Raw genomic sequence first — 21,486 nt, 5'->3', positions numbered from 1 at the left:
GTTTGAACGTTTGAACGTCGAATGGAAAATCGTATATGGACGGTGTCGATTATGATCGTACCAGATGATTTCGAATGTCGGGTTACCGTGCGCTCATCGTCGGCCAAAATTCCGCGAATTTCAGCGATCTACCTTGACCCGACGAGCGACCGGGGAGGCGATATTGTTTATTGCTGGGACGATATGGGTGGACACTGGCCGCGCGGAGCTGGCGTTTACGTGTCCCGAATAGCGATATATCGTTAAGCAATTCTGTGTCAATGGTTTCGTGTGGGGGGCAATGGCGTAGACGAAAAACAATGGGGATGCCACGAGCCAAAGGCCTCGCGGTTTTACGCCGCTGAACACCGAGCTGGTATAAATGGATTTTGAAATCAATGGGTCCTTCAGTCGTTCGTTTCTGCCATCATCGAAAGGAATAATCGAGCGGGTGACATGGGCACGCGTTTTCTGGCGCTCTGGCTCCTCTGCGTAAGTGCCATCATCCTCAATTAATTCGTCTTTGTAATCCACGATGTTTTACTCGAATCTCTCTGAAAATTCAGTAGACGATCATAATAAATATAATTTAATAAGTATAAGTAGTAATATAACAATAAGTATAATCTATAGAGGCGCTTTCATAGTAAATTACCAGGTATCAAGTTTAAAATGCAATCTTCTCCAAGGCCTCGAGCGTGTTCGAAAATTCCATCGGGAACACATTGAAAACGCGATTCAAAAAATACAGCTTCGTGGTCCCCCGCATTTCCGAGCGAGACCATCACTGAATCAACTCGATCATGCCATTTTCACGAAGCACATTTGAGCAGACAACCCACGCGACCATCCGCCTTTTAAATCTCCCCTGCGAGAGCACTTCACCGGTGCTTAACTTTTTCAATTTAAAATAAACTCCCCCATTTTCCAGAAGCATCGACTACTGTAGAGAAGTTCCGAGTTCACTTGCAAACGTTTCGTCAGTAGTGTTAATATTTGCAGCACGGGCACAGGACTGTCGGACTTCATTGATTTAATTTAGTTAGATTTAATGTGCAGCATGATTGACGCGCTGACAAATAGTCGACTATTAATCGAGGTTATCTGGGACACGTATCCGGGGGTGAGTTCTCCGGGGAGAATTCCAACGGTCGGACGATGCGGACAGTGCATTTAAAGTAATTAAATCGATGGCGGACGAAGGAAACAGAAGAGACCGACGTTTCTTTTAAAGTGCTGCCTTTTTGTCGACCCCTCTTCCGTCCGTGCCGGAAAATTCCGAGTGTGTTGCTCAACACAATCCTGAAAATAACACGCGTAAATCACACAAATGTACTAATCGTAATGGAGAACATTTTGCGCATTACTTCCATCAAAAATCGTTTACATTTTCACCCCGTATACCCGTACAGTTTTTCATTCGGGGCTCAGTTCGTGTATTGCTTTGCAACAGTGACAAGACTGTGCCCATTCAGACTTCATACAACTTTTATTGTAATATGTGCTTCAATGAAGAGGTTCCTTAAAAAATTTCCGACAAAAACATTTTTACAATTTCAGTAATTGTAAAAGAAAAAATTAGGAAGCAGTCATTTTGACTGCTCCGGTCGTTCTAGTGTTAAAACTCACCCTCTGCAATAAATAAACTCGAGCTAGCATTTATATCTCGATGAAAAGGCAAAATAGAAAAAGACTGAGCATTGCTTGGTATGCTACACTCGAAACAATACAACTTTCGTTACAACTATTTTTTCATATACCAAATTACAACTGAATCGACCTGTATAATTAAAAGCTAGTTTAACAGATGTCCGACCCTTGTTCGCGAATTCATGCGCAAAGTATATTCCGCGGGAAGCAGGCCGATTCTCTCGAACAGATACCCAAAAATCGAAAACCGTGAACAGGCACTGAAGAACCATAATTAATCCATCAAACGCCGAGGTCGATTTCCGGGAGCTAAAGGGTTGAATGTGACCCAATTTCGCGCAAGAATGACGAGCGGGAGCCCTTGAGCTCCGGCATTGTCCCGAAATGAAGCCTGACGATGCCAATTTCAATAACGAACGGTAAATCCGCGTGTTTCAGCAGCTCCTCGCGGGAACCGCGCGATCGAAGCCGCAGATAACAAAGCTGTTTCCGGTCCAGGAGGCCGTAGAGCATCCTCAGCGTGCTATGAACGAGACGAGACCGTTGGATCGGCTTCTGGGGAAATTGCGAGCCACCTACGACTTCGTTTTCCGAAATCCGGAAAACACAAGCAACGTGGAGAAAATTCTATCGAAGGACGCATCCGATCCGGACGTTGACGCCTTGAAGACGATCTGGTCGAATCGAATGCCTGACGAAAATCCGGTGAAAAAGATCGAAGTCCCCGAGAAGACCCGACACGAACACGTTTTCCGTCTAATGAACGACGACTGGGCAAACGATATTCAACCCGTGGACCAGCTGGAGCCTCTAGGCCCGCTGGAATTCGAAGATGAGGAAGGGGACAAGAAGAGCGAGGTGGAATTCATCACCCCGAGACCCAGTCTACAGTTCCCCGTCACCATAAGCAGACACCTCGTCGATTGGCTCGGATCGCTCCTCGGAATTACTTATGGAGTCTATTCCAAGCTCGCCAGAGCTATTTATAGTAATACCACGGCACCGAATAATTGATTGTAATTAACTACCGAGGTGGGAGAGAGCACGACAAGAAATTTTGTACTTGAAATATACCGTAGTTTACTCGATCTTCTAACCCGAACGTCTTTTTCATACTCTTTTGCACAGTTTTTCCTTCAGTTTGGCACCTCGCGCGACAGACTTGGATTTCAACCCCTAATTTGGAATCAATTTTTTGGAGAACTTTCTTTGACTGGATTTGTTTGAGTCATAAAAGGTAATTTTATACCTAGAGCAATTTGCAAGTTCTTCTGCTTGAAATTTCCTTTAATTCGATACGTCACACGACAGACTTGGATTTCAACCCCTAATTTGTAATCAATTTTTTGGAGAACTTTCTTTGACTGGATTTGTTTGAGTCATAAAAAGTAATTTCACACCTAGAGCAATTTGCAAGTTCTTCGGCTTGAAATTTCCTTTAATTCGATACGTCACACGATAGACTTGGATTTCAACCCCTAATTTGCCCCTTGAAGGACGAATGATTTTTGGAAAGAAGGATCTTTTCTTTGCTAGGATTTTAGGGAAATCCGAACCTTCTACAGGATCTGGATCAAGTGTTGCAGACTGCGAATCCTTATGCAAAATAAAAATGATTTCCACTAATTTCAATATAATGACAATTTGACAAGCGAAATGTTTGGTTCTGCTTCGAATTTCACTCATTTTTATTCAATGTGCATAACACCCGCAGTCTAATAATTAATCGAGATCGGACGACAGATTCTTTACACTTATTTTATTCAAAAATATCTTGGTCTGAAAAATACATGTGTTACCTTTTGTTTAATCTTCTTCTCTTTTTTTTTTCTTATTTTCTTTTTTGGCAATCATTGTTTATCATACAATAACAATCGTCCCGTCGAGTAACACCTTATTATAAATGCAAGTTCATTGTTAAAATACTTTATCATTGTATCGCCTTACGCACACGACGGTCACCGGCGGTGAGCATCGAAAATCTTACAACTGTAATTAATTAACATTATCCAGAAGGTAAACGCCGTTCCCTTAACCCAGGTGAAGAAGAGAGACAGAGACAAAGAGAGGAGGAAGAAGATTCGCCCGAGATTCGTTGCAGATTTGTTCGTGGCCTGGGTTAAGGGAATCGAGAAATCGAAAGGAGTTTAGGAAGAAGAGTTAAAATACTGCTATTCCTCGTACATTCAAAGTCTTTGGTTCTATTAAACCGTGGCTCTCGAGTCTCATGTTAGCGCCATTTGTTCTAAAGTTTACCTAATAGACGTTTGAAAGGTTTTTTGCCAGAGCCGAACGTAATCACATGTGTCGTAGTCTAGAGCGTTCTCAGAAGATTAAAACTAACGTCAAAGCCACCTTACCATCGTAAACGATACGATTTTTTAAGAAATATTTTTTCGAACGTGAATGCTACCGTTCTACCGATCTTCCATCGACTTAGAGTACCAGTACCTGGAAGCTGCGAGAGAGTATCGCAACTCCGTTGTGCTCGTACCCTCAGATCAACGAAGACGATCGTCAGCGATGTAACGCGATTCAGTTTTCGCTGCCGAATAAATTTTGAGCAATTTTTATCGTTCCGGATACACATACTCGCAGAATGTTTCAGAGTGATTCGCAAAGGCCAACGAAAAGCATTAACTCTTTCATGCATAATTCTGGAGGATCGATAAAGAAACGAGGGGTGCAAAAGTAATGGGAACTCTCGATAAAGGAACCTAAACATATATATATATTAAAAAAAAAAACAAAGGAATATATTAAAAAACGATTATTCAACCAAACCGTATTCTTTGGTTAAACCTCGAGCACCGCGACTCTATCACGCTTCTCGAACTTTGGTTACGAAACAATAGATCACGAGTGACGAATTGCTGCGAAATGAATGAACGAACGACTCACTTTGATTAATAAAAAATTCCTATTGCTTTTGCCTTGAATGGAAAATGACGGTGTGAAAACGAACGTGTGGGGAATACTGAAAACGATACGGAAGAAACCGCGCGCATGAAAAAGCTAAAAAGTATAAGATCAGTTTAAAACATGATGAGTAAGGACGCGAACGCTTATCTAAAAAAAAAAAATAATAAAAGAAACACGCGCTACGCTTCTCTCGCTAAAGATGAACACGGACGAATCAGAGATCAAGTTCGAACAACGTATCCACCGAGTCTCTTTCAGGTAAAATTTGTATCTTATCTTATGTACAGAATTATTCTACAAACTGTATAACGACGATAATCGGCAGTATACTATTACTTGCTATTGGTACTCGGTTCGAGAAGTTGTTATCCTAATGGCAGATTGGCTGTAAGTGTTTCGTTCGAGCGAACGCGATCCACAGAGGATCTACCAAGGTCCCCGTGGACCTCTATTTGATCGTAATTGTTGTGACCGTAGACTAGAATCAACAAAGAAACTATTTTCTTTAACGCTAATTTAAATAAAACGGAGGATGTGCATCTATACAAAATGATCTCTTCCCCTTTCGCGCAAGTACCGGATACAACTTAACACTTTAACCACCGAAATTCGTTAAGAGGCTCGTCGACGACCGAATTGCGTCTCAAAGATGCTCTTAAACGATTATTTCAAGAGAAATTGTTATACTACTTCAGGCAATTTGTTTCTTAGGAATAAAACTTCTATGGCTATCGCACAATTCATTAAAAAATTGTTTGATTTTTAAGAACTATTGAGTAACTTCCAGTAGATAAAGTATTAAGGAGTCGAGTGTCAATCTCGTGCAAGTAATGGAACTTACAGAGTAACATATTCAAGTTGCACAGAGGCCATTGTCAACATTTAAAAACAATCCTCGGAGGGATTAAAAATATTGTTTAATTTATCTGGGCATTTAGTAGCATAGAAAAATTTCAGAAAAGGAGAACTTTAAATATCATCTATGAGTTCCAACAAAGCCGGCTTGCGCAACTGCAGTTGTGAACATGTCCCCCCATTAGCCACAGTTCATAGCTGTTACTTCAGCGTGCATCCGCTAAGAATACAAAGTTTTAGGTACTGTTCACGGAATACTAATTGTCCAGTGGATTACAAAATATCATGGCACCAGTTACCCCCGCGGGAGGAAAAATGGCTGGCCACCAAGTCGCCCTGTACTTTCGAATTTCCGTCGTCCTACGTCAATGAGAAAATTCTTTCAACTGCACCTGACTCAGTGTTGCAGTCCCCAAAATCTTTTTCTTTCGAGTCCTAGAGTATTCTTCAATTCCTAATGTGTCTAACAAATTTTCTATTTGTGCTAACCTCTCGACACACTTCGTAAACAGCCTTTATTGCTTTGGACTTACATATCGGATCGACTTACGACTAAGACGGCATTAAGTACCTTGTGTTCTGAGGCAGGATCTCGTTCATGTTAACAGCCTGTTGCTGCAGGCTGTTCGCTTCCTTGATCGCCTGTTCCTTGAACGAGGAGAACGTGTGTATCAGATTCTGATCCTTCTGAAGGTTCTGAATGTACTGCAAAAAGCTCGGCTCCTGCTTCATAAACCCGTCCTTCAGAACCAAGGTCACCTCTTGCTTAGGCATCATGCCAGCATCGTTCGGTTTCTCGAAGGACTCCTTCTGCTCCATGAAGAAGGAATCCTTCTTGGTCCGATTCCTCCTTATCCCTAAATGCGTTTGAGTATGCTTGTTCAGGTGGTCCTTCCTCGAGAATGCCTTTTGGCACACCGAGCAAGTGAAATTTTTATCACCGGAGTGGATCACGTAATGCCTGGTCAAGTGCTCGTTCCTTTTAAACGCTTTTTGGCAAACGGGACACTTGAACGGCCTCTCGTCGGAATGGCCGCGCATATGCTGATCGAGGTGCTCTTTCCTCTTCAACATTGCGCCGCACTCTTTGCATTGATACTTTCGTTCCTGCAATCAATATCATGTTTTTCAACACTAAGTTTGCGGAACACTAACAGCGACTATTTTACATTGATTTATAAAAATAATGAGAATGTTTATCCGAATTTTTAAACATTTTTTTCAACAATATGCATTATTTTTAGGCATCCTAGCATTAAAACAGGATCCCCATAATGAATTTTTGCAACGTTGTACACACCCGTATATGAGCCTGGATATGATGATCTATTTCCGTCTTGACCTGGAATGCAAGGTTGCACTCTGGACAACAATAGTACGTTGAGCCGTCGATCCCGACGCTGATTTTAATCTCCCCAGTCTTGGCTCTAAACTTCATCTTCTTTTCAGTTTTAGGAGAATCCGTCTGGACCTGTTGCTCCACTTTTATGCTTTGCACAGTGTTCTCGTTCTCCTGATGGTCCTCCACGGGCACGTTCAGATCGTTTGGACTGATCGCTATCATCTGATCTGTGGTCATGAAGCTAGCATCATTCTGCAGCTGGTTGTTCCTGAAAACCGGAACGCTGGGAATGTTCAAAATATTATTCTGAGTGTGCTCCGGTTTCTCCTCCTCAAGTTTATCTTTCTTCGTCTGCTCTGATTGCAATTTGATCAACTGTTGCAACGTGAGCGGAAGAGTAGTAGCCTGCAACTTCTGAAAATATTCAGCCATGGTGCTCTGCTGCTGTAGCTGAACTTGAGATTCTTGCTAAAATTATTACATTCCTTAGTCAACATAACTTGTACTTAGAAATGTATGTATCTATCTGGCAGAAAAATATAATACCATGGCAGATGTCTTGGCATCAGTGTCAGTCCTCGTGTGTAGCTCCATTTTATTGTTCTCTGGCTGAGAGGTAGAAGGCAAGTACAAGTTAGGTACGATTCTCATAGGCAAACTATTGGATTGGACACCTATGATTGAGTTGTTTTGATTGTAGTTAGGAATATTGATCGCTTGGATGCCTTGCTTCTCGCAAAACTGCATCAGAGTGTTCGGGTCTGGCCAGGCGATTATTGGTCCTGCGTATTTGTTCGCTGAGTTTGCCTGCAATCCCAAGAAATAACATAGGGTTAATCAAATTCTTTATACCCTACTTGACGCTTTCAGAAACAAATACAGAATCTCTTCCTCGTACTCTTTTACTTCTACTGCTGTAACTTTGAAGGAAGTAATTTTTACTACTCCCAAAAATTAGAATACAATCTTACAATGTTAATTAATAAACCCACCAAGTTTAGAATTACTACTTGGTACCTTCCTCATCAAAAATTCCCAAAGTTACGTCAGCATCGGAAAATTGATCTGCAGCTTTTAAGAAGCCCGCAACTGTTAATCTACAATTTTTGAAAGACTAGTAAGTCAACGCAGGTAGGTAAAGTGTTAACGCAAACCGAACGTTGGGGTTTGGTTACAAGATATTCAACGAATCGATGAATTAAAAACAGTTAGATCGGTTCGTTATATTGCCAAGGTAATGAAGTCTTGAGGTAACTTCTGACAAAAGAGTCTATAAATGTGAATTAAAAAAGTACATGTACACATTGTACAAAGCTTTTCTGGCATGCTAAAAAATGTGCACGCTCTGAAAGCACGTTGGGCGAGTAGAGCGCCGTACTCAACGTATTAACAGAAAAGGGAGAACGAGTAATAGCGACTCTCACCAGCAAAGATTGCTTCTGTGGACTCTGCCCGGCAGTGGTGTAAACAGTGATTTGCTCGTCGTGAACGTTCTCGGCGCCGGTGAATTTCGGAGCGGAATCCGAAATGGATCGGGGCGTGAGCTCCGCGAACTGAGGGAGAATTCCTTGGAGAACGTTATTCCCGGAGAAATCCATTTCGCCGAGAGATAATGAGCGTCTCCGGGATTAAAACATGCGAGCGTTTCTAACCTCTAGTAATCCGCCGCCGAGTGGCACAGACCGACGATTCACGATCACGTGTCCAGACTCATATTTTCTTTGTCCCTCGAAACCGCAAGCTGCTCGCCCGACGAAGCATCGGCACGTAACCCACGAGACGGTGTTAATCAAATTAAAAAACACTTCTCCGCCGTTAGAACATCGTAACGAACGCCGCGTCCTACGCGTTACTCCAACATGGCCGCGCTAAAGCACTATCTTCGACGCTGCTCTACCTTCGACCAATTATCGATGAGTAACTCCCTCAAAATTCACTCAATCTATTCCTCTACACTCCCGTTGTAAATCGGTGTTTGTTCTCGTGGACACGTAATTCAAAAAACACCGATTTTCTTCCGATTTAATTGAAAAAAATAGACAAGAAAAAAGTTGCTTCATTGCGGTGGCCAGCCTGGTTAACGTCTTTCTGTTTACTAGAGGTGGAGCGCTATCGATGGTGCTATCGATATATATCGATGATCGATCATTGTTATCGATTGTCGCTGACATTGCACCGCAGCGCCATTAGTGGTAGGAAATGAAAGTAATAGATGTCAGTGTAAACGCAGAGGTAATATCTCTATAGAAATTTTAAACGGTGGTAAAAACATAAACATTTTTGGAATTAAAGGAAGATTTAATGTTTTGGAGTAATTAAAGAATGGTTAATAATATTCGAAGAACTGTCAGTGAATGACGTCGAGCATTGTTAACAAGGGTATTCGATTTTATTGATTTGTTTAATCGCTGTCTTAGCTGTCCTACACCTATCCGAAACCTAACCTCTACTGTCTACAATCCATCCGTACTATGTAAACATTTCCCAGTTAATCGAGTATAGCAAACAATTAAGTAGTTAGATACTCCAGAAGACAATACGAAGCTGAAAGCTCTTCTTATCGATAGGTGAATTCACAATGGCCGCATGGAGCAAAGCTTTAACGAATGCATAGAGCAATTGCGTAAAAGAAGCAGACTTCTGCTGGCCCGAGTAGATCAGAGTTCTAAGAGGGTCAAAGAAGAGTATAAGAAATTATACTCACAAAGCTTGTGAGTACCACAAGAATGAAGCAAGTAGTACCTTTAGCATTGTACATCATTCTTCATTTATAGAATATCGAGAGATAATCATTGCACAGGAAACAGAACTTCATGTGTCAGCGGGAACATCAAATCTTGGCGCCTGAGAAATGATTCCAGCGGTGTGGGAGCAGCTTTATGTATAGACTATAGTACAGACAGCTCAGGTCAATCATCCGCCTCAATGCCTAATTTAGGAACAGCTAGGAGAGTAGTAATATCTTCAAAGAAACATTCTGAGCCACTGAAGACTGTGCACAGGAAGCCTGTGAGAGAATGCTACTGCAACTCTGAGGTCAAGAAGACACAGTTGAGGTCCACGAGGACCCAGCGCAAACCTGACCCAGGCTGCAAGTATTGCAAAAGCCACATCGAGTTCAGGCCAGCAATCGTTAGAGACAGTCCCAGGAAGTCGCTCGCGAGCCCTCCAATCAGTTGCGAGACACTGAGGAGGGTCCAAAGAATAGACTATGCTCCTAAGTCGCAATTCCTCCGCAATGTGCAGAGCAAGGCCACTCTACTGCAATCTGGAGATTGCCCTGAAACGTGTCCCAAATCTCCCTGTTGCCGTAGAGCTCGGCCACAAACTAGAGAATCACAAAATGAGAACTTGACAATGTCAAGAACCGTGCCCAGAGTGGCAACGGATCTAGTGACCAGCGACGAAGAGCGAAGTTCAAAGACTCCGAAGCAGTCGAGAAAATATCTAGCCAAAAGGACCGTAACTTCTAAGAAGCCTGTATCTGATTCAAGCAAGACTAAATCTAGTCCAAAGGATTCAACGAAGAACAAACGACTTGTGTGTCACTGCTGCCATGGTAGTAAAATGGTGCAACAAGCTAGGAGCATTAAGGACAACGACGATGTTGATTCGGAAGATTATCAGCACACCGTGTGCGTCAGCAATTTGGATCAAGTTGGAAGCAACGACAAGGACATCTCGGACAACGAGCTGAGGGAGCTGAGGAAATTCCGCGAACAGAACTACTTTGATACCCACGGCTCCAGCCACACGTTACATTCGTCGAAATCCTCAGGTTCCTTGGAACAGTACCTGCTGAACGATAGACTGTTCCCTGAACCGTCAAGGACTATTCATAAAAAGGACCTGGTCGTGACGATGCCGGCCTGCGCGACGCTACAGAGGAAACGGATCCACTATTTCCCACGCTACATCGTCCGCCAGGACAAGAACAACTGCAACAATTACAAGAAGAAGCGCTGCCAGACTTGTCCTTTGACTGGTCACGCCATAGATCTTGGTGTTACGAAGATGAGGCCACCGTTGAATAGCCTGGCCTTAAAGTACCAGAAGCGACTACCTTGATGGGAGACGATTCAATAAACATTACTTAAACTACGCGTTTTATAGCATTTAGTACGATGGCTAAAAAAGTTTGGAAAGATTTTTTTATCGCATAATCACCCAGCAAAATCATGTATAGATAAATAAAGAACAGAGTTTACATTACGTTCGACTTTACTCGTAATGGAATGAAAAATGTCGCGCTATGTAGGCAATCAATGTAATTAATATGCAAAATCGCGGTATAAGTAATAAAATCGGCATGTTAATTGCCAGAGTTAAGTTCTCAATAGAGAACTTAATCTTTCGATTTTCATTTAGATAAGTTGCTCTAAAAGAGCGAGCCGAGGGAGCCCAAGGAAAGCCGCCATGTTGGTTCCAAAATGGCTGCTACATCCTTCGGTAGTTCCTCTATGAATCAACTAGGAGTAATTTCCTGATTTAAATAAAATGCAAATGTACCTCGTAAAAATGGCAAAAATGATTCAGACATCTATCTCTTTGATCTGAACGATGTCATCGACGAGCAGGAACCCGATTGCTCATTTTTCGTGGCCCCGGTGGCCTGGCGACCTCTAACGAGTTCAAGCGTGCGTTATGCAAATCGCTGTTGAATAAAGCATGCGGAACAATGCGATTTGAATAGGATTAAGCGTCGTGGACCATTTGACGGGTTCGCAGCAGCCGGAAACGTTGTTGCATGCCAGGTAGAAACAAATACCGGTTGACGCAAGTTTCGCGTCGAACCTTTTCATCTTTTCCTCGCGTTTATGGATCGTAGATCGCGGAACGTTTCAACAATGCAAACAAACAATGTCGAAACGTCGATCGCGGGCCGCTTCTTGTGCAACGACGGTCATTCTAAATGGCCAGCGATGGCATCACGGGCAATTAAGCGATCGCTAGAGGATCATCGACCTCGCCGGCAAAGACTCATCGATCGCGGCCGATGATCGACGGTTTCTACGAGTGTGGAAAAGCATTGAGAAATTTCTGCGCTAGGAATTGGTCGCTAACGCGTTCAGGTGATGGGACACTATAACGGAAGGAAAACCGGCGGTTTTCTCGAATCGTAGCGAGCATTTATCTTCCGGTTTAATTTTATGCGGACAAGAAATGGATGGTCCAACAATGCCCGTGAAGGTGCGTCGCTGTTGCATAAATTAAACCGGCGAGCGTGTTTACTTCCCTGTGAATCATTCTTAATGCACACACGCCACTTCCACAACAGTTTTTGTTTAACTAACAAGCGTTGTCCTTTCAAGAGAACCGCCTTCGGCCGTATTTAAAGCGTATTTAAACCAGTCGCTGCATATAATTAACCCCTCCAACCCGCACGACGTATACCGTACGGTGTACGTCCTGATATGTTTAATATTTTACACAATAATCTTTTGATTTGAGAGAAACGTCCATGAAAAAACCGGAATTTGAAATTGGAAATGCATCCAAATATGTATATATGCATATCGATAATTACAGAATGGAGTGTGTCGCGCGTCGGGTCGGAGGGGTAAAGACATAATTGCTGATCATACAAATGCAATCGGCTGCAAGGGAAGTTACTCGTAGCTCGAGGGAATGATTTATCCTGTTTTTGCCGCGATCGAGATTCCAAATCAAATTTTCCGGTTCGAAAGTGTGAATTGACCGTGGAGGATTTCGAGCGAAGGTGACGAATCGTTTATGGTATCCTGTCGTGGAAGGTGCCAGAGGTTCGTAAAGGTAAAGTGAAGGGACCCAGAGGGCAACGGACCAAGAACACCGTAGGACCAAGGTTGGAAGCGGTGACATTCAACATTTTGTCACTTTTACTCGGACGGTAATAAAATCTTAGGCTGGGACTACACGCGGCATGAATATGATACCATGAAAAACTGATCCGCATAATACGACAATAAAAATGAAAGAATATTCTAGCAGCGAAACGCTCGCATAGTCCTGGCCTTAGAGACGAACAGTTGTCCTCGCCTTGTCAACACGTTCGCGGGAAGCATTTTACGTTTGAATAGGTTCGCAATGTTTACCTCAAACCCTGTTTACAATGCCTCACAAGAGTAATTAACAATTAAAAGAAGTCTCTGCGATGCATCGAGTCATTCCGGGGCTAGACTGCGAACTGTTTGCTCGATTTGCTAAGACAGCAACACGAGATTCTCTCCGGAGATAATGCGTCATCTCCATGTTGGAAAATGGAGACGGTCGTTACCCAAATTGGATCTGGAGCAACCGTAATCGCTCTCGAACCAATTTCCCAGTGACCATTTTCGTGACCGTTCTCGCTCCTCGCGTTTCTACAATCCGAGAGGCAGAAAGAAGCGCTGTCCTACATCGGACATCTGCGATTCGATGGCTCCTCTTAATTGACGATCGATGTCGGTTTTCGATAGAGTAATTAGTCCCCCTAGAATATACGACGTCGGAAAATATCCCGCGGTAATTGCTCAACGGGATTTCATTTGCATCGCGAATATCACAACCGCGTCTGAATTCTCGCTAAATCAAATAACATCTCGAAGTTGATTATAGGTTTGAGACTGCATAATAATACGATCCGTATGGTGTTAGGGCTGAATCGCGCGTAATTATCTTGTGTCGGGGGATCAATAAAAATTTTTATTTCTGATCAAGCAAATTATCCACCATTTTACGATCTCAAAATTGGCCCATAAACGAGTAAATCCATTTGTAAAAACGTTTTGTGTGCAACATCCTCCTATTACATGACGACAAAATCTTTTTCTTTTGGATGAACTCACCGGGCAAAAAAAAAACCAAGACCTGAATCTTATCGAAGATCGGAACGACACTGAAACGCACAAATCCTAAAGATCACCGGCCTTGGTCTCCGAAGTTCACCGATCTCCCGCCCGCCATCTTTTTCTCAGGGTTTGGAAATTTCCTCTCTTCTTTCCTGTTGTTGTCTGGATTGCGTTCTCTTCTACAAAAAACAAACATAACGAAGTCCAGACGACAATAAAACAACGGGAAAAAAGGGCAAAATGGAGAACGCTAGTTCCCCTAATCGCGGGGAAACGGAGGAGGCGGGAAAAGGGGGCGAAATACTTTTACTTTCAAAGTGAAGGCGGCAAGTTGGCAAATAATGGAGCGACAGCGCCGCGTTCTACGATGAAAATAAACGAAAATGTTAGGGACGGGGAACAGGAAAAAACCCGAAGGACCGTCGCGGAACAAAACGAAGGGGGTATAAGCAAACTTTTGAATCGACCGTGAATAGCCAGCAGAAAAGAAAGAATTTTCCTGCAGCCCGCCGGTGGAGCCGAGACGGGCATGAATCACGTGGTGGCTCTGCCCTCGCTTAGCATAATGACCCAGGAATTTTTTTGTTTTCGCGTAATACTGTCTGAAGAGACACGTGTATGTACTTTCCGAGACTCGGCTGAATGGTGGGGCGGTCGTGCTGCTTAAATAGACTGCATCAATGACCGTTTCTTCCAGTTCACATTCAGCTGTCCCAAGTAATTTCTTCATCGACGAACCCGACCGCCGTGAACCCTGGTTCGAGTCTGTTTTTGATCCTGACATGAAGACTATCGCGGTTCTTGCGGTGGCCCTCGTGGCCGCCGTTTCTGGCGTGGTCGCGCTCGAATTGCGTGAGTATTTCTGAATTTTTCCCTTTATTCGAGGCGACTTTACTCGAGTTTAAGCGTCATTTTGTCGGCTTCATTGGAAACCGTTCCCGGCCGACACAATAGGTACACACGTAGCGGCAGTATTTTGAAAATTATTAACACACGACTTTCTTAAAAAAGGAAGTCACATCGCTGGGACATTGGACACTGAAGTCAACAGCAATCATAGTGACAGATAAAAGTGATTCGAGCTGTAGGTACCTACACAAGGTAGTGTTTAATACTACGGGACTTTTTAAATTACGATTATTGACATTGTGAAGCTACTTTGGATATATATTATAAAAAGAATTTCTGTTCTTATAAAGTAGTGTATGATAGTCACTTTTAGTGCTTCGTAAACCTAGTGCTATGATGCAACAGCATTTGCACTAAAGGAGTTACAATTTTTTGGAAAATAGTCATTTTTATGCGTCTATGGTTTCGAGTTATGGGGCAATGCATACAAGGACTAAAAATCCCCCTTAAAGCTTCAATTTCTAAAATCTTCGTAATCCAGACCGTTCCAAATTTCAACTGGTCCCCTACAATTAAGAAAACGGCACCTAACATTTTCCAGCCAATCAGAGTCCAGTTTGAGGAGACCCAGGGAAAATTTTCAGCAGGAACGTAATCGGTTGTTGTCAAACAAAATTCCTGAGGGTGTAGGGCGGGGAGGGGGGTAGGTGGGCGTGTTACGAAAGCGTTGGGACCGCTCGTTACCCATGAACGAGCGTGATAAAGTTCGTAACGATCGTTATCCGCACGCTTTTCGGCTCTGTTCAATGAAAGAGTTGACGTGAAAGGCGAGCGGGCCCGCGTTGGCCCAGACATGCGCCGTTTACGACCCCTTGAATCCTTTTTTGGGCCCGATCGGTTTACGTCAGACGCGGTGGCACGCTTCGCGGAGCCGGTCATTAAGGTCAATGTCAACGGCGAAAAATGGTCCACGGGATGGGAATCGTCGTGGTCCACGGCGGAATGTGTCGGTCGCGCGCCGATCCACAAAATTATAACGTTGTTAGACGACGCGGTGCGCCGCGGCGCGCCGCGCCGCGCCGGCCACTGAAAGAGAAAGTCAACGTGTCCCCTTGTGCTTCGGTTCGGTGTCACGGTATACCTATCGCCTGCCATGCCGCCGCAGTTTATAGGATCCCCGCTGCAATGCAAGCCGGGTTACGTAACAACGCGACCTGCGACATTTTTCACCTATTTTTTTTTTTCTCTTCTGCTTCCTTCACCGACGTTCTCGTTCCGTCTTTTTCAGCGAGCAGCTTCAAGGTGTGCAACAGGACGCTACCGGACCCGGAGTACTACCAGTGCATCTCGAACTCGGCGAGGGACGCTGTCGTCTCTCTGGCCGGAGGTGAGATCCAACATTTCTCTTTCTTTCCGTTTAACAACTTACAGATCGGTTTCCGTAAATTGATGCACGGAGACTTTATTGATATTTAGACTGCGGAGCTTTATACGAAATATATATCGTTTTGCATTAATTGCAAATCGTACGAGCCATTTCCCTCTTTAGTGGTTTTATTAGGGGAAACGTGTATTGAGATTCTTAAATGCTTTTCTGTGAAATTTTTGGCTACAGATGCATAAAATCTATATGTATCGAATCGAGATTCAATTTTGATCAAAGAAAGTTTTAGTTCAGGCAAGGTAAACTTGCCTTCCACGAAGAAAATTTGTAACAGGAGCCCGAGTCATTAGGGGCGCTGCAGGCCACTCGTGTCGTTCGGATTGTCGCCGCGATCACGCGATTATAAAGTTACCGCGCCGATGGTTGTCATTATCTGGCTGTTTAACTCGTTACATAACTATTTCACCTGACCGATCTCGCCCCGCTCCGTTCTCTAACACGGTTTTCATTGAGAAACGAGAATTTCTTCTTCTACTACTGGTCGCGCGGTTACACTTTTCCGTCGCTTTCGTTCCCGCACGATACAGCCGTGTACATATTTACAAGACTCGCCAACATTTTCCGCTGACTCTTCCAATTTTCTTTCAAGGATCGCCACGGTGTCTAGTCTACAATCAGTCTCGCCGAAGTTCGATAGTCCAAGGGAAAGTAAAGAGAAACTTCTTTGGTAGTTAGAGGGTACGGCGGTTCCGCCATTTTGTTTCCCCACGGTGATTTCGCTCGGTCGCGGTTTTCTACGAATCATCCGGACAATCGGACTAATTGTCGAGGAAATGTTTTCGCTTCGACTACGGAAGAGTCGCGGGTCGTTAGAGAAACTCGAGGATCGATTCTTTGGAAGTCCGTCGGGGAGCACGCGATTTCCGGGGAGCCTTTCGAGTTTCTTCGCGAGCGCTTCGGTTTCGGGTTTTTGCGAAGACTGCGGCGCACTTTTCCGCCGATTTCACCGGAGCAATGCGTTTCCTCGCAGCTAGGTTTCTCCGAGATAATCGCTCGTGGCAATTCTCGCAGAAGTTCTCCTTGGCTCGACGGCGATAGTCTCCCTTCGCTTTCCGTGGCTCGGGAAAAATCGTCCCGCACGAGGCGTGCGTACAAGTTCATCCTAAATCGCTTCTAACCCCGGAGAACATTTACGGAGCGAAAATTGATCCTTCGGGATGCCGAAGGACCATGAACTGCGACCGTTATTAAAAATGGTCTGCATCGTTTGCAAGAAATTGGAACAAAGTAGAAATTTCTCTCCTTCTTTCATTACTTCAAAAAGCTGAAAATAAGACATTTATACTGAAATGCTCTTTATCATTGTACGCTTCAAAATTGTATCTACCTATTTTGCCATTAAAGTCTGGAGTAGCAAGAGGGTTCAATGCTAAGGACACAGATTAAAACTTTTGCTCCGAGTTAGGCCCGGTTTCATCACCAGAGCTCCGCAGTGTCCCATAGGGTAATGTCTGCCCAATTCTATAGAAGATCCTTATTTGCTGCAGGTCTGAAGGCCTTCAAGATCCTGCCGATCGAACCGCTGGCAGTGGAGAGCGTGAAAATCGGCGAGTCTCAGGGCTCGGTGGCTCTAAGACAGGAATACAGGAACATCAAGCTGCACGGACTCACCAAGGGGCTCGTGGTGAAGAATTACCAGTGAGTATGCTACAGGAAAAGTCGATGAATATTCTTCATCGAAGCGAGCCGAACCGCATGATTTGAGTTACGACTTATTACCTTGCACGTTGGTCTAGCAATTAATGGACCATAATATAATGGCGGAAAACCTGATGGACAATTGGTGAATATAGAACGGAGAGAACGGCCAAGCCTCGTTTGCGTAATCGTTTATGTTTCACATTTACGTTTGCCTTTACAAATGAATCTCGGAATGCGCTCTCGGATGCGTTGTCGCCGGTAATTTATTGGGCGTGCGCAATCAGTGTCATTCGCATAAATTGTTCGGCCAGTGAGTCAGACGAACGTGCAACAGGCGTCATGAAAAACTGATAAAAAGTACGAACGCTGAAAAGCGCGTAATGTGAAAAATGTTTTTCCTCTCTTTTTCAGCATCGACTGGGATAAATGTCTGCTGACGTCGGAGTCGTATAATCCTCAGGTGGACTTTGTCGCCGATTACAAACTCGATGGAAAAATTTTGTTGTTGCCGGTCAAGGGATCAGGAAAATCGAACATCACCATGTGTAAATATCCGTTCGTTTCTCGGTTAACAATGTTTACAACGATTAGCATTTTGTTCTTGTTCACTGTTTCCTAGAAGATACAGAATGATAAGACACTAATTAGACGACCATTAAACAGACATAAATTAGAATACAGTTTTCCTTCGGATCGTTGTTGACTCAGCCTCTGGACTCGGTCGTTCTTAAAGGAACAGTTACGATTGCAATTAAATAACGATTACTAAGCGACGAAATTAGGATACGTGTTTTCTTTGGTCTGTTGTTAATTTCGTTGGGACGTTTTTAGACGACCTGAAGACGCAGAATAACATCTATTGCGAGAAGTACGAGAAGAACGGAGTGCCGTACGTCAGGATAACGAAGTACGACGTTAAATTCACTCCCGGTCGAGTATCGATACGATTCGAGAATCTTTTCAACGGTGATACTATTCTAGGTATGTAACAACTTCCGTATAGTTGCCCCAATTAAATGGAAAATCGATTCCAGTCGCGACTTTATGTAACCAAAATTAATGTAAAAAATTGGTCAAGGTTTATCTAAGATCTTGTAGTTCAACGATTATTAAGTCACTTTATTTCAGTATTCTCATCGTTTAACTACTTATAAGCTTACTAATCTTCTTTATAGTCGCTGAAAGCGATTCCACCTCGCATTAAAATCATGCATGATGCATAACCAATAATCACCTCATTAGCGACAATCTAATATCTTGTAACGCACCTAAATAGCATCTTTTACTTTTTCCTGCCAGGTAATGTGTGCAATGACATGTTAATTATGATGGATTTTTAATCAGCATTTCGTTTGTCCCGCAATTTTGAAGGAGGTGGCGCCATCCGTGGCGGAATGCTCAAGTTACTCGCCAAGTAGTACCAATTTCCAAACGCTAGATTGCGAAAGAGCACAATGTTAGGATATTCTTTTTTATTATATCGGCAGAGAGGAAATGAGAGTGCTCACGCTCGGGGTTTTAGTGTCCACAGTCCACACTTTTCCTGCATCATCTTTTCAGCCTGGAACAAAACCTGCATCATCTTTTTAGCCTGGAACAGAACCTACATCAACTTTTTAGCCGGATCTGAGCCTAAATAGAAGAGCCTCTTTTAACATAGAACTAGCATCCACTCTGGCATTATTTGGAATCCACTGCTAATGATGCAGCTAAGATAATGCAGGTTCTGGACGGCTAAAAAGACTAAAAAGATGATGCAGTTTCTGGTCCAGGCTAATATACCGGGGCACTAAAATCCCAGCTTTCCACATAATTATTCAAAGATATGCATCCTGTATCGTACATCATCTAATCAGCCTCTTCTCACATTTTAAACAACACTGCGACTCCATCCAGCGATGAAGGGTGATACTAATTGGCTAATAGCTTGATCGTGTTGCCACCGATGGCGCCACATACACCTTCTTCACGTGGTTACGTTCTTGTCCACTTGCGCCATCTATTTTTTAGAAATTGGTACTAATTGGCTGATAACTTGAGGGATTTACCACGGATGACGCCACTAGTATTAAACATTTATTTCATTAATCGGCAAAAAGATTGCGTCACTGGGAAATGATCTGCAGTGGCAATTTTTCCAAATATAGTTCTTTCTGCACTGTATATTGGTCGACAATTTTTTACGCTTTGCATATAATGCATTCTCGTTTCTTTCCAGGCGATCAAATGAACCGTTTCATCAACGAGAACTCCGATTTGCTGTTCAAAGAGCTCCAGTCGCCCTACGAGGAGACGTTCGGCATCGTTTTCGCGAAAGTGGCCAACGACTTTTTCAGTCGCGTTCCGTTCGAGAAGATCTTCCCGCCGACGTAAAACGCTTCGCCAGTTTCACCCTGATAGAACACTGTCCCCGATGAGAAAATGCGAACAACCGTTTTCTACGTGCCAAAAAATTGTACATACATACGTTTCCGCATAACTGTCGCGCGAAAAGCCGAACGAGGTACACTGCTTTGCACTGTTCTGTAATTTAATGTATATTCGCTATACACGCTCTACCTTAACACGAGACTCTTCGATCTATCTGTAAAAATTGAGTGAAAATACAAATACGTTTACACGAATCGACCGTAGGACAATGCCAGTCGATTCTCTAGACTCCGAGCGATCACAATAGACACGACAATGGAAACTCGGTAAATCGAGTTGACGCGATGCCTGCGAGCTTCCGATCTCGAGGTTGCCTGAATCCGGAGCAACTGGGGCACCAACTAGACCAACGAAGAAGCAAGTCACACCATAGGCTCAAAGTTTCAAGTGCCAAGAATCGCTGGCAGGCATAGTTAATCGGGTCCTAGCCCCCGGTGCTCGGAGACTTCGCTCCCGGAGGGAGTTTAATTAGAAAACGGTCCCGCGAAGCTTCTTACACCTTCCTCGGGGTGTGCCGTAATTTCTCGAGGAGATCCAATCGGATCACGCCGGTTCCGACGACCCCAAAATTAAGGATTCAATTTATACTCGAAACTCCGACCCGCTTTCTGTTTCAGCGAAGCGGTAACGGCACGCCGAGCTCGGGAAAGGTTGTTTTCGGGAGGGCCAACGGGGTATCCAGCAGTTTTCATTTTCCCCCGATGAGGATTTACGACGAGCCCTCTGCTGGGGCGTATTCTATCCGCTGGCAACCACCCGCCGCGCGTTTTATGACTAAAAACGCGACGCCGCGACCCGACCGGGGGGACGAAAAAGCGGTCGCAAGCCGAAAAAAGGCACGCGCAGGGAAACGGATAGGCTCGTTAGCGATTCGGCATCGGAATTGCTCAATTTGCAGCGGCCAGCCTGGACCTACATTGCTTTTTGCCAGCCCGTAACAGTTTAACAAGGTGACGTCCGCGAAACGTATCTCTTCATCGCCCGCCTCAAACGGTCATCTCCAAATTTTTGTTCTCCTCCTGCTTACCCAACTCACTCCGCTAAAATTGTTACTATAATTGTTATATTCCCGATCCAGTGCGTTCTAAATGGCTCTTGGGAGTGGACTTCCTTTTCCGCAAACTGCTTTTGCGTGACACCGAGACACCGTGACCGATGACAGGATACACGATTAATAGCTGAAAAATGTCACAATTTCGAGTTCACAATCATGTCTAGGTATGCGAGTTCCAGATTCTCCTGAACGTCATTTCGTTTTCAAGGAGCCGGGGCGCTTCTCACGGTAAACGGTACAAGTTCACGTTCCCCAAACGCGCACGAATACAAGATTGATGACATAATCGGCGGAGCGAGTCTCCACCGGTGTCGCACCCCGAGGATCTCGAGTAAAACGGCGATTCGTATGCGCGATCACGTCGCCTCGACGACGACGTTTTGTCCGGCGCGGCGTGCACAAGCGTCGCGTCCCCTTGCCACGGCCCACCTGCCCCGTGGATTGGACACTGGCGAAATTTCGCGGGCGAAGGCTGTCCGCGTACTTTCCCACCTTTTTGTCGCAATCCACG

The 21,486-nt window shown here is 44.1% G+C and overlaps 4 protein-coding genes across 5 annotated transcripts; 3 read left to right on the top strand and 1 right to left on the bottom strand.

The window, feature by feature from the left end:
- Positions 1 to 278: 278 nt before the first annotated feature.
- On the top strand, positions 279 to 2,678 carry LOC143354632 (uncharacterized). Of its 2 annotated transcripts, none has more exons than XM_076788888.1 (2): positions 279 to 471; positions 2,071 to 2,678. In XM_076788888.1, exons 1-2 carry the CDS (start codon positions 436 to 438, stop codon positions 2,641 to 2,643), a joined length of 609 nt encoding a protein of 202 aa, XP_076645003.1. In that variant the 5' UTR covers positions 279 to 435; the 3' UTR covers positions 2,644 to 2,678. The 2 variants fall into 2 exon arrangements, with proteins under 2 accessions (XP_076645003.1, XP_076645002.1); XM_076788887.1 differs by having other exon boundaries at positions 2,068 to 2,678.
- Positions 2,679 to 5,722: 3,044 nt separating this feature from the next.
- Positions 5,723 to 8,836, bottom strand: LOC143354121 (uncharacterized). The gene is made up of 4 exons (XM_076787902.1): positions 8,173 to 8,836; positions 7,295 to 7,555; positions 6,707 to 7,216; positions 5,723 to 6,513 (listed from the first exon to the last, which is right to left on the bottom strand). Exons 1-4 carry the CDS (start codon positions 8,344 to 8,346, stop codon positions 5,959 to 5,961), a joined length of 1,500 nt encoding a protein of 499 aa, XP_076644017.1. The 5' UTR covers positions 8,347 to 8,836; the 3' UTR covers positions 5,723 to 5,958.
- Positions 8,837 to 8,966: 130 nt separating this feature from the next.
- Positions 8,967 to 10,945, top strand: LOC143354122 (uncharacterized). The gene is made up of 3 exons (XM_076787903.1): positions 8,967 to 9,127; positions 9,316 to 9,459; positions 9,523 to 10,945. The coding sequence occupies exons 2-3, from the start codon at positions 9,335 to 9,337 to the stop codon at positions 10,814 to 10,816; spliced, it is 1,419 nt and encodes a 472-aa protein (XP_076644018.1). The 5' UTR covers positions 8,967 to 9,127; positions 9,316 to 9,334; the 3' UTR covers positions 10,817 to 10,945.
- A 3,277-nt stretch (positions 10,946 to 14,222) lies between these two features.
- Jhbp-1 (take-out-like carrier protein) lies at positions 14,223 to 20,115 on the top strand. The gene is made up of 6 exons (XM_076787901.1): positions 14,223 to 14,409; positions 15,695 to 15,793; positions 17,338 to 17,488; positions 17,903 to 18,036; positions 18,323 to 18,472; positions 19,710 to 20,115. Exons 1-6 carry the CDS (start codon positions 14,238 to 14,240, stop codon positions 19,862 to 19,864), a joined length of 861 nt encoding a protein of 286 aa, XP_076644016.1. The 5' UTR covers positions 14,223 to 14,237; the 3' UTR covers positions 19,865 to 20,115.
- The last annotated feature ends 1,371 nt before the right edge of the window (positions 20,116 to 21,486 follow it).

This window comes from Halictus rubicundus, chromosome 5, assembly GCF_050948215.1.
Source record: "Halictus rubicundus isolate RS-2024b chromosome 5, iyHalRubi1_principal, whole genome shotgun sequence".
Classification (NCBI taxonomy): Eukaryota; Metazoa; Arthropoda; class Insecta; order Hymenoptera; family Halictidae; genus Halictus; species Halictus rubicundus.
The sequence above is the reverse complement of the archived record's forward strand: the minus strand, read 5'-3'. Positions and strand labels throughout refer to the sequence as shown.

Excerpts from the sequence above, each read along its gene's own strand:
- LOC143354632 (XM_076788887.1), top strand. The coding sequence starts at position 436 with ATGGGCACGCGTTTTCTGGCGCTCTGGCTCCTCTGC. Across the intron at positions 472-2,067 it reads TGGCGCTCTGGCTCCTCTGC|CAGCTCCTCGCGGGAACCGC; the intron begins GTAAGTGCCATC and ends CGCGTGTTTCAG.
- Jhbp-1 (XM_076787901.1), top strand. The coding sequence starts at position 14,238 with ATGACCGTTTCTTCCAGTTCACATTCAGCTGTCCCAAGTAATTTCTTC. Across the intron at positions 14,410-15,694 it reads CGTGGTCGCGCTCGAATTGC|CGAGCAGCTTCAAGGTGTGC; the intron begins GTGAGTATTTCT and ends CGTCTTTTTCAG. Across the intron at positions 17,489-17,902 it reads CTCGTGGTGAAGAATTACCA|CATCGACTGGGATAAATGTC; the intron begins GTGAGTATGCTA and ends TCTCTTTTTCAG.
- LOC143354121 (XM_076787902.1), bottom strand. The coding sequence starts at position 8,346 with ATGGATTTCTCCGGGAATAACGTTCTCCAAGGAATTCTCCCTCAGTTC. Across the intron at positions 7,556-8,172 it reads CACAGAAGCAATCTTTGCTG|GCAAACTCAGCGAACAAATA; the intron begins GTGAGAGTCGCT and ends TTGGGATTGCAG. Across the intron at positions 7,217-7,294 it reads ATGCCAAGACATCTGCCATG|CAAGAATCTCAAGTTCAGCT; the intron begins GTATTATATTTT and ends TAATAATTTTAG.
- LOC143354122 (XM_076787903.1), top strand. The coding sequence starts at position 9,335 with ATGGAGCAAAGCTTTAACGAATGCATAGAGCAATTGCGTAAAAGAAGC. Across the intron at positions 9,460-9,522 it reads AAATTATACTCACAAAGCTT|AATATCGAGAGATAATCATT; the intron begins GTGAGTACCACA and ends CTTCATTTATAG.